Raw genomic sequence first — 16,348 nt, 5'->3', positions numbered from 1 at the left:
TGATGAAGAAGTTAAACAAGGCTGGGCCCAGTACTGACCCCTGGGGGACATCACTAGTTACCAGCCTCTAACTAGACTCAGCGCCGCTGATGACAACACTCTGAGCTCTGCCATTCAGCCAGTTCTCAATCAACCTCACCGACCACTCATCCAGCCCATACTTCCTGAGCTTCATATAGCAGCCATTTATTTGAAATACATAGCTTGCCAGCAACACACAATTTTAATCCTACAGATTTTCCAGGTTTCCTAAACTTCACAGGGATTGACACAAATATCTGAATTGCTGCCTTCAAGGTGCAAGAAATTCAAATATTTACAGCAATTTTTTCATACACTACAGAAGCTTTCAGTAAGTTGCTAAAACAATAATTAAAACAGGAGTCACTAGAGAGAAATCTGAAGATGGATGTGGAGCAGACAGAAGGGTGCTAAAGCAGCTAACTTGCAAGAGCAATGAAGAAAGATTAAGACAGTAAGTGATCTACGGATCTGGAGTTTAACGTGGATTATGGGTTTTTACAAAGGACTGTCTGCAAAGCCTCTGTTACACAGTTTAACCTAGCAAGTAAGTCATGAATGTTCTACTTAAAAATAATAAAGCCAGGGGAATGAACATCCCTCCAAATCTCAAGAGCAAAAGTCGTCCAAGAACACAAAGAATATTTTTGCTCTGTCCTTTGCGTACCTACCGAAGTACTCCTGAATGATCAGACTTTTTAAAATTACATAGAATATAATATAACTGGACATCATAGACATTCTTAAAAAACAAGTTTTGGTTTGCTTTACCAAATTTAAGGTACTGAAATTGTACAGAAAGAAAATGTGATTTCTTTAACATTTGCCATCCACCCTGTGGAATGCATTCTGTGTTGGCTGCTGTGCATAAGGAGGCTTGAGGTACTGTCAGCAGGTTTCATTTCCATTCGTGGCTGATAAAAGATATGTTCTCATAACACTGTATTCTTGAACCTCATTGGCTAATATACAGATGTAGGCCTTCTTCACTTGTATGCAAATATTTTGTACCTCATATAAATCATGACTTGCTATAATTCAACTAGAAATACACAAGCACACTGTTACTAGGCTGAGAACCTAAGGCACTTAGATTCTGTAGGAAGGAGAATTTATGGTATATTATGCATCACATTATTGACTTTTATTTAACTTAAAAATAAATAACTTCTGTATTTTCTCTGCCAGCGTGCTAGCTTTTCAACACATCTCCAAGGAATAATGCTCTTTTTCTAGCTAGTGGGGTGCCTGGAGCAGCTTTCTTCTCTTGGACACAACACATCGCTACAGCAAAAGCAAAAGCAGAGGGCTATCCACATGGGAAACAACGTCGCTACCAGAGTCAGCTAGCTCACTCCATTGCTTCTTCCCTCCTTTGGGTATCTTCTATCTCGCCATCCCCCTAAAAAGCACCACGGAGACGAAGTCACACATTTAGTATAAATTAATACGAAAGCATAAGAGCTAGTAAGAGCCGGTCAGAGGAATGAGAAGACTCTTCACACAGAAAAAGCAGCACATAAACACAAGACTGGCGAAAATCTATCTCATAACATGGAATAGAAGGAGAGAGATCCCATTCAGAAGGAAAAGCCAATGTAAGAGAAGCAATCAAGATGAATTACAACTCTGAAACTTAATTTTGATTTCTGTGAATGGTAACAAGCTTTCTTCTCAAAGAACGTTCTAGAGGACCAAGTCCTCACTTTCGTGCACATTGATTATGTTTCCTTGATCCATTTTCTGCATGAAGTCCACATTACAACTAGCTATCACTCTCTGCTCCTTGGCATAGACTCCCCTATCACTCCTAGTTAGGGAGATTTACCCTTGTCTGTTCTCTGCTGCTTTTATCAGCATGCACATATCCACATCATAATGTATGTGTCTGAGAAGTGTAAGAAAGTGTCATTGTACGTAATAGTATTGCATCACAAGGCAAGCCAGCTAGCTAGCTGAGACAGAATCAGGACATAGAAAATAATTTCCCTCCATAGTCACTGGATTCAAACAGCAGGCTCTTCGAGAGTCCAGACTAACTCCAAGGACTCTGCAAGTACTATTTAACGCAGCCCTTTGTGTTCCAAGCAGCCAGCAAGTACCCTACTTGAAGAGTTTTAGTGGTCTGACGACTAAAATTAAAGTTTAAACTTTAAACAAAAACAAGAAAAAAAACAAGAAAAAAATACAAGAAAAAAATGGGCTCAGTCATAGTTCTGAAAACAAATCATGTTTGAAGTTTAAGAAATAAAGCCTTTGCATCTCCAAATGCAACAACCAATATCATAAAATTAGCATTAAAAACAAAGTTTTTAACCAGGGAGTGCTTATAGTCTTTGCAATATCAATACTGTTAATATTGTTAAATGCACTTTAAACGTATAATTTCCATAATGTCAACACAACAGCTAAATACTTCATATCTGCTAATGGTTCTATGCATACAGCTGACCTTTTTATGCATAAGAACACTGTACTTCTAAATAAGTCTCACGAGTTATATCACCAGCTAAAAATCCTGACATATTTAAGTAAAGTACATAAATAGGGCAGCTAGTGAATACCTCTTAAAAAATGAGCTCAGAAACTCATAATAAAATTGTAATATCTGCCAAGGTCTTTCATCGTATACACAAGGTTTCTTCTTTTATACAGCAGTGCGGAGAGAACAGATTTTTCTTTGTATCTGCTGTCAAAAAATGACAGAGTATGCATGCAGCCAAGGGCCACACGAAGAAAGGGAGGAGGAAAGAGTGGAATCAAGCTGCAAGTTGTGCAGTTAGAAGAACCAACTTTGGATGTGTCTCACTTCACACTATGACCTACCTTTCACTGTTAGCTTGGGTACCATGAACATTCAACAAAAACTAAATGTTCTAAGAAAGTCACACAAATCCCCTTCCACTCCACCATCAGTTTAAATAACCCCTGCTCTTTCTGCCTAGCTCCCTTCCCTTGTTACAAAGACGGATGAGCCGAGCCCACCTGCGACCAGAGGTCAGGGCGCCACACACCACACGGCAGACCTGGAGCCAGCCTAACACCTCCTCTTGCTCCTTCTTCCACCAGAGGGGCTAGGGAAGACACAGGGATAAGGAAGCAATGGTGTCTCCAACAACAGCTATTCAAAATTGAAGCTGAATGTAATGTTCCCATTTACAAAATCATCCTGAAGCTCAACAATCACAGCGGGACTGTTTTGCTGCCAACAATAAGCATAACATAAGAAGAGTTAAATTGCAAAATCAATCACAGACATTAAAAGCATAGACGCAAACTGAATTCAACCTTTTTGGGCACACTCAAAACCTCCCAATTAGATGATCACATACTAATGCCTCCAGAGGACTCCTACCTTATTTAGCACACAGAAGATTTAAAAAAAAAAAAATACAACAACAACAACAAAAAAACCCAAACATTTAACTGATCTAGCCAAGTATACACTCTATTTTCACACTCCTAGACTCTCAGCAGCATTTGATACTATTTATTAATGCACTGCCTCATGCTAGAAATGCAGCAATCATCCAGTACACTGCACACAAACCAGTTCCCAAGTCATCCCTAGCAGGACAAGATCCAAGGCCAGGCTGGATGGGGCTCTGAGCAACCTGGTCTAGCTGAAGATGTCCCTGCTCATTGCAGAGGGGTTGGATGAGATGACCTTTAAAGGTCCCTTCCAACCCAAAGCATTCTATGATTCTACGACACTCCAACATACAGCAACAGGAAAACCACACTCACACTGCTCAGTGCTTCTCACACCCCAGAGGAATCGGGTGTTTCGAAGTCTTCATATATGAGCTGATCTACCTTAATGCAGTAATAATCACTTCAAAACTTTCATCCAGAAAACAAACAAATCGGAAAAAAATACTAAAAGTATTGCAAGTTACCAATTTGCTATTAACATCCATAAAATGTGGTAATCAAGTATACATGAAATAAAAGATGACCAATGCCTGAATCTTTCTGTGTAACTTCTATTATACACAAGACAATACAGAGTTGAGTGACAGAAACCTTCATTCTCTTATTCCTGCTGAAAACAGAATCCTTACATTTAAAGTATTCCACAATTTATCAACAACTTTCACAGTAACCCTGCAATATGCATTGATCAAGACTAGTTTCCACTGGTAGGCATAGTATGTTCTGCATTTCTGCTTTCTAAAAATTACATACTGCACCACTGTACGCATTTCTGTAGGAGATTATTTAAATTATATTTAAGCTCTTAACGATACAGATCTTGAAGTTTTGGGGAGTTTTTTCACAGCTACTTAGAAGAATAACTAAATATATCACTATTATGCCCTCATGTACGAGAGGTTTCAGGTGATACGAGGTCTTCCACACTCGCACACCAAGTACAAACCACTAACCCTTACTGTAGCTGGTCAATGCCGAATCACAGAAAATAATGTCTGACTTGCCAGAGCATAAACTAACCTATAAATGTTTAATGCCGGAAAACTGTTAAAAGGTTACCCAGTGAGGTTCCAAATTACTTTCTAAATCACTTGTACTTTTCATAAAATTTCTTTTGTTTATTCTTTTACATCAAAGTTTCTCCTTTTGTCATTTTCTGAACAAAACTTCCCAATTCACTTTCCAACATACAAAAGCAACATGAAATAGTCTGTGTGTTTCAGCATGGAAAATCGTGGGAGCAACATGGAAGCAGTGAGAACATCATTCTTTAACTAAGGCAGAAATCTTTCACACCCCTTTGTTTTTAAAACAGCAATATCTTATCTACATTAAACTGAAATTTATTAACAAACGCAAGCCACTTCCAGGCAGCGGCTGTGCCGGGGCAGGACAGCTCAGGCTTCGAATAACAGGAGCTGAAAGGTAACTCCAGGAGCATCCTTCTTCCATAGCTCTGGGACAAGAGGACAACCTGTCGCCGGCTCCTCACGGTAGAGGAGAGAGCACAGGCAGTGGGTAGGTTACTGTGCAACTGCTCATCTTCGACAAAGTCAGCTGATAAAACCAGCTTATAACACTTCACTAAAGGAAAGATGCTGCTTATAAACGCAGCTAGTAGGCTGATTCGCTTAAGTTCATGACAAGTGCCCTGCGCTGTTAAATAACAGCACAGAAAAAGAAAGGTTTAAAATACCAGTTGGAAAAACAAACACTTCGCTTAACAGGAGGCAGGAGGCTCCCCTTGCATGCATATAAGTTCAGAAAAACATCCTGCTGAAGCAGATGGCTATTTCACTTGGATCTCTTTACTACAGAGACACAGTGACTAGACAGCAAAGGAGATGCAAAAAATTCACGTACCAAATCTGCTTTAGAGAAATAATAAAAAAAACCACAAACCCACCCATACTATAACATTGTATTTAAAGATTAAATGAAAGCAACATTTCTCAGAATGCCAAGTGCAGAGAAATCCTGAATTATTAAGCTATTTGCCAAGAAAATGAAAGATCTACATGAATACTGTTAATACGCCTTTATAACCATACTTTACAAGAAGTGCATGCATACTCTCTCTCTCTCTGATACTGGCTCAATTCCTAATAGCAAAGGTCCTGTTGGAAGTAGAAATCATGGTTTGAAGGTTACATTATTGCAAAGATAGTTTATTACGATTTGTGTGGGGAAGTGGCTTATCATGTACTGCAGCTTGGCTCCCAGTCCCATAAATTGCAGTACAGCATCAAAATTATGACTGAAAATGGCAGCTATTTTAGAAAGGTATAAGCAAATTAGTAAGCAGTAAAAATTAAAACTGTCAAAATTTCCCACGTATTCAAATCATGTTATTCATAAATTAAAGCAACTACAAGGATATTTGTTATGCAAATAAAACTACTTTCTGCTTGGAAGCAGAATTGCTTTGGAAGCAATTCTGACTTCTGATACATATGGACAACACATCTGACTTCAACTGAGTATTCTGCTAAGAGTCGAATTTTCTCTTTTCTCCTCCTTACTTGGGGTATGTCCAATATAAAATCATTGAGATTCATAAGCCTTACTATAAAGTCAACTTACCAGTGCTGGATTATCTTTAGCTTCCACACCAAAAACATTCCGTCGTCTCACTGTCAGCAAATCAAGATCCTTAGTATCGTCGTCGTCATCGTCGTCATCATCTTCAAAGAACTGCACCGAGTCTGGGTTTGGAACCCTGCTTGGTACAGGAACTTCCTCCTCCTCAGACACCTCTTTCAATTCATTCTCAGACTCACCACTCTCCTCAGCACCTTCACTGGAAGCAGAACATTCCTCAGTTTCTTTCCTTCTCTCCTTTTCCTTTGTTCCATTAACAGACACCTTTCCACTGAAATTAGTTCCACATTTCTCCGCTTCTTCAATGTTTATCGAGGAGATGGGATTTTTATTTTCCTCTGTCTCCTTCGAGTGATCCGTCCCATCAGCTGCCTCTTTTGCACACAGCTGTTTCCGAACTTTCTGAAGAAATCTCACACGAGGTGCCATTGCAAGACCAAGTGATCTAAAGCACAGAATCAAACAAACAAATTAATCTGAAAGGTAGATACACAAGAGTTGACCAAATTGGAAGCCCTCATCAGTGGCTCAAGTGATTTGATTTTAATTACAGTAATTCAGATGGATACATTTTGACCAACATATTTATGAAACAATATTTAGCCTACAACAGGACAATCTAGCTTGAAAAATTCAAGTGAACACTGGGAGAGGAACGAATATGAAATAACTGAGAAATCTCAAAAACAGTTACAAATTCTCTCAGGAAAGAAAGCAAACAAAGAACCTGAAAAGCTGTAGACAAGAGCAAATTACCTATGATTCGCAGTAAAATACAGTGGAAGAAACACCAATGTAATTTGGCACTGAAGATACACAGATGTCATGACAAGGACTGAGATAGCACTGATTTCTGTCAGTGTCCTTCACTGCTAGAAATGCACCCAGAACATTATGCCCATCATCTTGCAGTGACGGAAAGATTAAAAGAACAAACACAGTATGGATAAATGACTACTTTCAGAAAAAGCTACCATTTCTCCCTCAAAGGAAATCTCACATGCCTGCAGTCCTCTACAGTAAGGCTTTACCTTCACGGCACATGTAGCTAGCATTGCCAATAATACTACTATTTTACCATTATTCATGATAATTCAAAGTTATACTAATATTCTATACACAAAGGGACAAAACTTTGCCAAAAAGCACAAACACTGTACAGCAACAGTACTGGAGAGCACTGCATGGGAACAGATACTCTGCCTCCAACAGATCATTTGACTTCAGTAAACTTCGTAACTGCCCAGTACCATTACACCTGACCCTGTCAAATCCAAATTCAAAAGAACATTTAAGTCTCTTTCAGATTTCAGGAGCCTTCTTATTAGGTGTATGAAAAATGTGGGGGGACACCAGTACTGTGCAAGGAACACTCGAGACCACAGCTACATTTAAAAGCTCACAACACAGAAATGATCATGTTTGTAATACTCAGGGCGTGTACGTGCACTTACCAAAGGAGTAAAGTATTTAACAAACCAAAATGGCTATATACATACACGTGCACACACACATATAAAAGGCCAGTCTCTTTTGAGTCATGTTATGCATAGTTATACACTACATCTCCCCTCAACGCTGCTCATTCGAAGCAGACAGTGTTATGTCTTCTCTTCACCACACAGCTCTGACTAAAGACACCCAAGTTACGTCACAGGAGAAAAATCAAACCTATACTCCCGGGGGGAAACACCATTACAAACAGCACACAAAGCATCCAAACAGTACTGCAGGGCAGCAAGAGTGACCGCAGGCCCGAGAGAACCTTGAACCGCTAACAGCAGCCAAAGGGACAGAGTAGTCAACAGGAGAGGCACCCTGCTTAAATAACAAACCACCAACCAAAACGCAACCAAATCTGTGCTTAAATGGGGCAACTTTGGTACTGGCTACAGATTAAAACGCTGAGAAGTGGACATGCACCCAAAAAGAAGCCCACGCTCTCAGGATGAGGAACACATTTTTCAATAAGGCTTTTATTTTAATGTAATTTTGTTTAAGTATCTCTAATAACCCAATACTGTTCTTCTACAAGCAATTAACAGCAACAGTAAAGCAAATAGAATTTTATGAAAAAAAGATCAAGGGAAGTTTTTATCCAGTGTATTTTGCACACTTACTGGCAGTGCACTGCTGAGAACTGGGAACTGAAACTGGAGCAACACTAACTACTTCTGCAATGAAACTATGTGTTAGAGTTTGGCCTACTGGCTAACTGAAACAAAAACAGCCAAACAAAGCACATTTGACGCTTCACTGCAGCAGCTGGAGGAGATTCCAGCCTGGAACTGGGCCTGAACACTAGGCACAGCAGAACACGTACAGAGAGATTGCTGCCACGACAACAAATCTGTTATCGCTTCAGCAGAGGGCTCGAAGTAGCAAAACAAAATCCTTTGCACAAGAAACACTTTTTTGCTTTTCCAGATTTCACAGCATTGTTCTACATAAAGTATTGCTGTCAACTGTTGACAAAATACTGGAAGAAGCAGAAATGTACAGCAGCTACGCAATGTCTATGCAGACTGACACAGACACGTACAGAGTTGCAAACTCTGATTTTATCACAGCTTTTCTTCTATGTCTCCAGAGCTAGTATCAAAGATCAGGATCACAGCTGCAGAGAACAGGTTTGACAAGGCGAAGAAACTGCTCTCTCCATAGGAAAAGTTAAAAAAGACAAGTCAAAAAGAGCAGCCTATGATGTGGAGAGACTTCAGCACAGGTTTTCTCATTCAAATATGAAATCTCAGCCACCAGGTTGCTGTTCTGCACTGACATCTTTCTTAATAATTGCATAAAATTAATTATTAGTTAGTGTTGGCCAAATTTTCTACATTATTTAGCAACCCTACCAAAAAAGACCAGTGCTATCAGAATTCAAATGACATCTGAACCAAAAGAATACTGCCCTTAGACTTGGGGGAAAGGGAAGGTGTTAAGGTCAAATCTCGTAAGAAAGTACTAGCAGATAAGCTTAAACAAAGTTGTGTACAAACAATCTCCAAACACTTTTAACTACGTAACTTGCTCAAAGAAACGTCACCATTTTGACTCATTACTGCCTCTTTTCTATAGTACATTCCAAACAGAGAACAATTTGGGACAAACACATTCTACTACTGCTAAAAATTTCCTCATGTTGTAAGATTCGACACTCTTTCGAATTTACTTCTTAATCATTCGCCAAATCTACAGTTGGTTAAACTAAAAAACCTGACTATATGAATCAGCTTTTCTTTCCATTGACTAGAAAGGGCAATATCAGTTTTCACAGATTCATCAGATGCCACTCAGACCACAACCCTACTCTGACTGAAGTTACATCTCTTCTTTGATTTTAGTGCTACCATTCACGTACTTTTCTGGAATAAGAAATGTGCAAGGTTTTCTCATAAAGCCAGACAAAAAGCAGGTAAGTTAGAATTTATGAAATATCATTAAATAACACAGAACACTAAGAAGATGCTAAAGACACAATGTAGTCCTCAGACCATGGCAGCCTTAAAGGAGAACACAAATTCAGCTGACAAACCAAAAACAATCCTGTTTCACATCTGGGTGTGAAATGCAACAACTTCTTGGGAGCAAGCTCTTCTAGAAAGACATTTAAAATCAGCTTCCAAAAGCAATACTGAAACCAATGGATTATTTTGCTATTATAAGTGAAAGTACAGCTGACCGTTCTATTCATCAACAGAAACTGAGGTGGCCAGACATCATCACTCCCCTACACTGATCAGGGAATGCGTAGAAGTAACCAAGCAAAACAGAATCACAGAATTGTAAAATGATTGCAGTTGGAAGGACCTTTAAAGGTCATCTCATCCAACCCCCTGCAATGAGCAGGGGCATCTTCAACGAACACCTACAAGGCTCAAGTACCTCCTTCAATTCAAAGCAAGCTGACAATTATTTTCGTGAAATAAGTTGAAACTCCAAAGAAAGAATATTGTATGGCTTTAAGAGGAATACCACTTTTCTTTGTTGAATAAGTTGAATCAGTAAACATTTTTAAAAATTAATTCAGATGAATGCCGTATCAGACTTTAAATACTGCCTTTTCTGAGATTTGTTAATTATGCTTATACAAAGATCTTGAGTATGTCTATATTCACACGGTAACTTCACTATGCCTCTATGTGGATTGAGTGAAAAGCTGGCCATCTCCCGTAACTCTTCAAAAAGATGGAATCTTAGACAGCAAACTCTATCCTTGCACAAAGCAAATTCAACAGGAAATTTAAGACCAGTACAACCTTTCATCCTTAAGTGTCACAAGAGTTCTTAATCTGCACCGAGAACATTTCCTGTCCTTCCTGAAATATGAGCCAGTTGTAAAGGATCTGAGGCCACTTCGTCAGAACTGCTGCACAACAATTTTACAGAAGTTAGTGCTTCATTCTCATATTAAGTTGCTACTTTTACTAACTATAAGATATGTTCCATTAGTGAACTTCTTCAGAATGATTTGAACGCATGAAAACACAGCACAGTGATTTCTTTTACTGTAGAACAGGTTCAGACAAAGATTTAAAATGAAACGGGTTAAATACTCCCAGAAACTATTTCAACAGAAGAAATGTGTATTGCCTTGCAATATATGCTGCATCTACACTTAACATTTAAAATGTTTTCAGAAGACAGGATGAGCAATCATTTGAAAACAGGAGAAATCAAATCAACTGAAGTAACACAAATCTGAATTAATAGGCTTTCCACATGGTCTGATTAATGACCAAAATGAACAAAGAAATTGCTTTTTCCGTGTTCTTTATTTGACTAGACAGCTTTATCGCTCTACACTAAGGAGCTCAAATGCATGGTACTCTACTAATAATAACCAGAGCCAAGCTAACCAAGAGTTTATGGGTCAGGATCAAAGAGAAGGCCAGCAAAGAGGATTGTCATGGTTGGAATCCAATCACTTAGAAGACTGAGATGTAGCCTTTTCCACAAAAATAGAAAAAGCCTCCATGTTGCAGTCGCAGGCTTTGGGGCTCTTGGTACCTCAGCCACCCTGACATCTGCTCAAAGGGCAACACAACAGAGCACAAGCATCAGAGATTTCTAGAGTGCAGTAAAGACCATTTCTCCAAGTTAGCTGGATTACCCAACTCTTAGAGACACTCTACCCCAACTGCTACTCATGCATATGCAATATATTTACTTCTAAGGTGAGTGAAGGTCAGTAGCAGGCTCGGCTGCACAATGAGAAAAGATAGTTCAAGATCCTAGAAGAAACGAGGACGATGACTAAGAGAATAATGACCCTGGACTTTGAGAAAGGAGACTGCAGCTTACTCAGATATTTGTATGGCGGGATTGGAAAGCTCAGAAGCTTGCAGAAATAGTTACAGAAAGCTCAGAAAGGGCTGGCTGGATCCCACAGGTGGTTGAGGGGGAGTTGCGTGAGAAATGTCTAAGCTCCACAGATCACTGGAGGGAATACTGAGGTCCATATGAGTCATACCGTATGAGGCTAAGATTAACTAGGTAAACAGCATGAGAAATATGAAGTCAGGTTACAGGTGTATGAAGACTGGAAACAACTGAGGAAAAGTAACTAGGGGCAGGCTTTTTAGTTGGAACAAGACTGGGGTCTAGAGAAGGAAGTACAACGGCAGTGAGAAGGAGGGCCAGGAACCAGCAGAGGGATGACTGGATGTGCAAAGCCTGTGATGGACACTGTCTGGGGGACGTGACGGGCAGCCCTGCACTTGCTCATGGCAGCTGGAGCAAGACCCAAAACCTCTGCCCTGGCCATACAGTCAGGGTCAGGCCCACATCCATGGCCAGAGGACTGGGGTGAGAGTGCAGTGGGTGCCTTCCCTGGTCAGCGAGAGGACAGACAGATGTGGACAGATGGATCATGTATCCTGGTATCACCCATTTCAGACCTGACAACACCTGTAGCTACCCACTGCTTTGTAACACTGATGTGTAAGCAATACTTGCAAAATGAGCTGGACACTAAGTTGTGTGTATCAGACATTTCCCAAATAACTTGGCTTCAGCCTGCTTTATTTATTCTCTGTGTACCAACACAGGGAGAAACAGAGAAAAATATGCTGCATTCCTCCTCGAAGACATGACGAAAGTCACACAGGAAATTACCTTCTCTGGCAGCCCCTTAGAGCTGTGACTAACCTGTCCATCCAGCACACTTGCCTGTTAAGATCTGCCCCTGGAGACTGATATATACATATATATATATATATGTATGTTAGCATTTAACAAAATTAAGTGCCTGAGAAGTAAAAGATTTCACATCCTTGTCTCCTCTTTACCTTGTCTCCTATCCAGAAGGCCAGACTAGCTAATTATTCCTTTCCACCTTGTTGTTTGTTTATGTTTTCAAAGCTGTCCTTTGCAACTAAAAGACAAATTTCTCTTTCATGCAAGCACTGAGGTTCCCCCTCATCCAAACTTAAAGACTATCTATGTTAACACAAGGCCTGTGAAAGTCTTCCTTCAGCAAATTATTCTTGATAGCAATTGTAATGAGAGGATACTGGATAGAATACTAATGTACCATAAAGGTGATCAGTCTCTAGAATATCTACTTGTATATGTGTATAGACACGCATACACACACGCACTTTTTATTTTTTATATATATTGGGTTTTAGATATATAAGAATTTTATTTAATATATAAATAATTTTATACAATACGTAAAAATAAAAAAAGACTACTGCTTTTCTGCAGACTCAATCAAGAGAGCTTAAGAGAATCTCAGTGCACAGACCTGCCAGGCAACAGAGCAAAGGAGAAAGTGAGCAAAAAACTGACAGACTGAAATGCAGACCTGACAGGGGCATTAAGCATCTGTTTTCTCTGCAGGATTTTTAGTGGAGCAACATCTATCAAGCTAGCAGCAAATCTCCACAGAAAGGCTGAAACTTTTTTTGGAGAATACACACAGAAGGTACAGGGAAGAAAGGATTTTCATTCCAGGTTTTGCCAGGAGTCTGTACGCAGAACATAAACCAAGGTTGCTTCTGAATGCAGAATTCAAATGTACCAGACTTTGAGGGCATTTCAGATAAATTAAGCTGACTGATCCACTGTATCAGTGGTTGTGCACTGAACTGAAAGCCAGGGGACTGCGGGCTGTATGTAGCTAGACCAGCAGTCTGAGGAGTGGGGGAGAAAGTGCCAACAAACTGTGCGTTTAGAGCAGAATCCGCAAATTATCTCCCAGATTTATTGCCTTCTAACTTTTTGATTATGCTTCCATATATTTCACAGTCTTGACTAAACCTCTCTCCAAACAACTGTCTGGCTTCTTCCATTTTAATACAGGAATGACTTTTTAGTAACTTTGCAAAGCTAGGGTTAGAATTGACTTTGCTGAAGGACCAAATCCCGGCAGAGAACAACAGAACTGGACTACTCTGTCCACACCAGTATCAGATACTAGATGGTACACCATGCTGAAGTCCAGAAAGAGGCACTGAAAATTCAGAATTACCACTACCTGCCAGTTGTTTTTTTTACACAGTGGTTAAATTTGTTCGGTTATCCCTCTTAGTCCTAGTCTTCTGCCTCCACCACTTACATTTAGCATAGCAAGACCTACAACGAGGTTTTAAAGATGCTGACAAATCACACAAGTGATCGAGCAGGCAAGGCACGTAGTGAAATTTTTTTAAGTTTTTGCTAGTGTTCCTTTTTAAAAATTTCTCAGTCCATAAAGTAAGAAAGCATCTTTTATGATAGGCTTATGCAGCTTAAAAAACATAATTGTGTTAATTGTAGCACAGCACAGGAAGACCAGGTGTTCTACAGTCTAGTAATTTGTCACATTTTAGTTCATTATGCCATGTGCTGACAAGTTTGAAGACTTAAGTCTTCTCTCTATGAAATTCCAGAGACGTAAAATTAATTTACCATGCACCTTTGAGCACCCTCCTGCCCCCTTCTAACTACCCTATGTCCCATGAGACTATTCAAAAATTTCACGTCTTAAAACAGTCTCAGATGGGTTGTCATCTGTAAAGTCAAACTGTCAAAACTGATTTCCCTCCCATAGAAAATGTGGAATGGTTCACATACATGTACAAAAATAGACATAGTAAAATAGATGCTATTCAGTCCAGTGCAGATGTTTCATCTTTACAGAGTGCACTGAATCTTCTGAAAAGTAATTTATGTCCAAGGAGCAATGTCTGAATCATGCTGAAAATCAGGCTGCAAGGTACCATCTTTAGATACTTCATCATCTGCTTAAATACACTTTACACACTGGCATTTAGGTATGAGGCTAAAAGGCAAATGGCGGGGGGGGGGGAGGGGAGGGGGTAAACAAACAGAACCCTATTGTTCTCTATCCTTTTACTTCACAAGGTTTGTATTGTATTGTATGTAGCAAATGTACCTTCTGCTGTAAGAGTTACTTCTCTTTGCAGAGATACTTGTTTTTACACGTAATTTATATTTAGAATGTCTCTGAAAATATGCAAAAGCACAGTATAAATGTGAAACTGTAAATACATTACAAGCCTGTCCAATTCTGTGTATTAACATAGTCCAAATGGCTATTTAAAGTTATCATACACTGCGAAACTTCTCACTATACAGTTCTCCCTTTCCAAGTCGATCATACTTACAGGGCATATTCTGCTAGAGGCAATTTGAAAACATCGAATACTTCCTTATTCTTCATTAAGTAAACTGAACGCAAGTAGGATACAAAACACTGAAAGAAAAAGAAAAGTATTTAACAAAAAAATAAACCATTAAATTACCAACACATGCAACTAACATTATACTGTTGCTCTAAACATAAAATACAATTCCACTTTTAAGTGGTCTAGCATTGATTTCAGACTGAAATTCTTTAACCCAACACCCATCAGCCAAAATGTATCAGTACTACGCAAGTGATGTGACTTCAAGTATTCAAATATTTCATTAAATGCACGTTAACTGGCTGAATTTCCCAACTGTATGTCATGGTATTTCCACCAGAAAGAAAATACAGCAAATCCATTAGGAGTTAACATTCAATTGGGTTTTTTTCTTACAGCTTTTCCAAATGTTGCTGTGCTATCCTGACATCTGAATTACGTGGAAGCAAGAACAGACTGTGCTGCTATCAATCTGAGGTGGCCTGAGAATCTTAGCCACTAACAGAGAGTGATTCAACTCAATGTAGCTGCCTTTCACTGTGGCCTAGGATAATTCATACTACCTTGCATTTGTCACCAGCTTATCACATACACACAGTCAATGAATGCAACTCAGACGACCATCACAAATTCACTGTATATTTACTAAGATCGGTCCAAGGCTGACGTTTCATCTACTCCCAGACTTTCACCAAGAAAACTAAAAGCACTGCCTAACAGAATAACTTCATCTTGTGTTGTATTTTCCTGCTATCCTTCCCAAAAGGAAAGATTCTTATTCTCTTAATGTTTCTTTTACATAGTCTATTTCTGCTTCTCATCATCATCAGAAATACTGGAATATTTTAAGTATCAGAAAAGATGCTTGGATTTCTGTTGTTCATAACCTAATTTCTAACACATGCCAAAACTCCTATCACGAGGCTTAAATCAGCAAACACTAGTGAAAATAGCAAATTAAGCCCATAGGGTTATATTCAAGCATACTATAATCACAACCTTGTTCTGCTATGTACAAGCACCTGTCAGAATATTATTGTATTAATAATTCATGTGGAATTTAAAAAAAATCTATTTCTTGTTAACCTGAGATAGAGGAGGAAAAGACCCAACAGTTAAGTGCATCAATCTCTTATGGGGATCCTTTAAATGCCTATAAGAGAAAAAATATTTCCAGAAGTGAAAATAAGGATGAGACAGTAAATTAGGCAATGTCATAAAGGCATACTTCTCTCCTTGGCAAACTGAAATAACAACTACTAATCGTGAGACACATAAAGCTAAGAGAGATGCTTTTCAAGTTGCCCAACACCTCGTTACAAAAGTAAATTTACATTTGCTTATTTTACATGTGCTTATTTTTCCAGATGCTAAGGTTTTGGGTTAAGTTTCCTGTCCAGATTATATCTTTCAATTAATTTTAGCATTGGAAGGTACTAGCAAAATCCATTGACTTGCTACCAAGAATGAAGTGTGGAATAAAACACTTGTTTGCTCACATTAAATTATTAATAATTTTACAAAGATATATAGAACCTTTAGGAAAAGGCTTCAAACTTGATAGATCTCATGAATAAATTTTTGTCTAGTGAGCAGTAACAAAAATAAATGACAGAGCCTCTTCTTTCTCTGTAGTGGGTGATGGAAAAAGCAGG

At 39.0% G+C, this 16,348-nt stretch overlaps 1 protein-coding gene across 1 annotated transcript in view; it reads right to left on the bottom strand.

The window, feature by feature from the left end:
* Window positions 1-16,348, bottom strand: part of DDX10 (DEAD-box helicase 10) — a 209,288-nt gene that overhangs the window by 144,508 nt on the left and 48,432 nt on the right. The window contains exons 12-13 of the mRNA XM_075418487.1: window positions 14,673-14,761; window positions 6,040-6,502 (exon numbers count right to left, since the gene is read on the bottom strand). Of these exons, the coding sequence (XP_075274602.1) occupies window positions 6,040-6,502; window positions 14,673-14,761 (552 nt within the window). The remainder of the gene's footprint in view (window positions 1-6,039; window positions 6,503-14,672; window positions 14,762-16,348) is intronic.

The sequence above is a fragment of the Opisthocomus hoazin genome, chromosome 1 (genome assembly GCF_030867145.1).
Source record: "Opisthocomus hoazin isolate bOpiHoa1 chromosome 1, bOpiHoa1.hap1, whole genome shotgun sequence".
Taxonomy (NCBI): domain Eukaryota; kingdom Metazoa; phylum Chordata; class Aves; order Opisthocomiformes; family Opisthocomidae; genus Opisthocomus; species Opisthocomus hoazin.
Note: the sequence above shows the minus strand (reverse complement) of the source record. Positions and strands in the feature narration are given on the sequence as shown.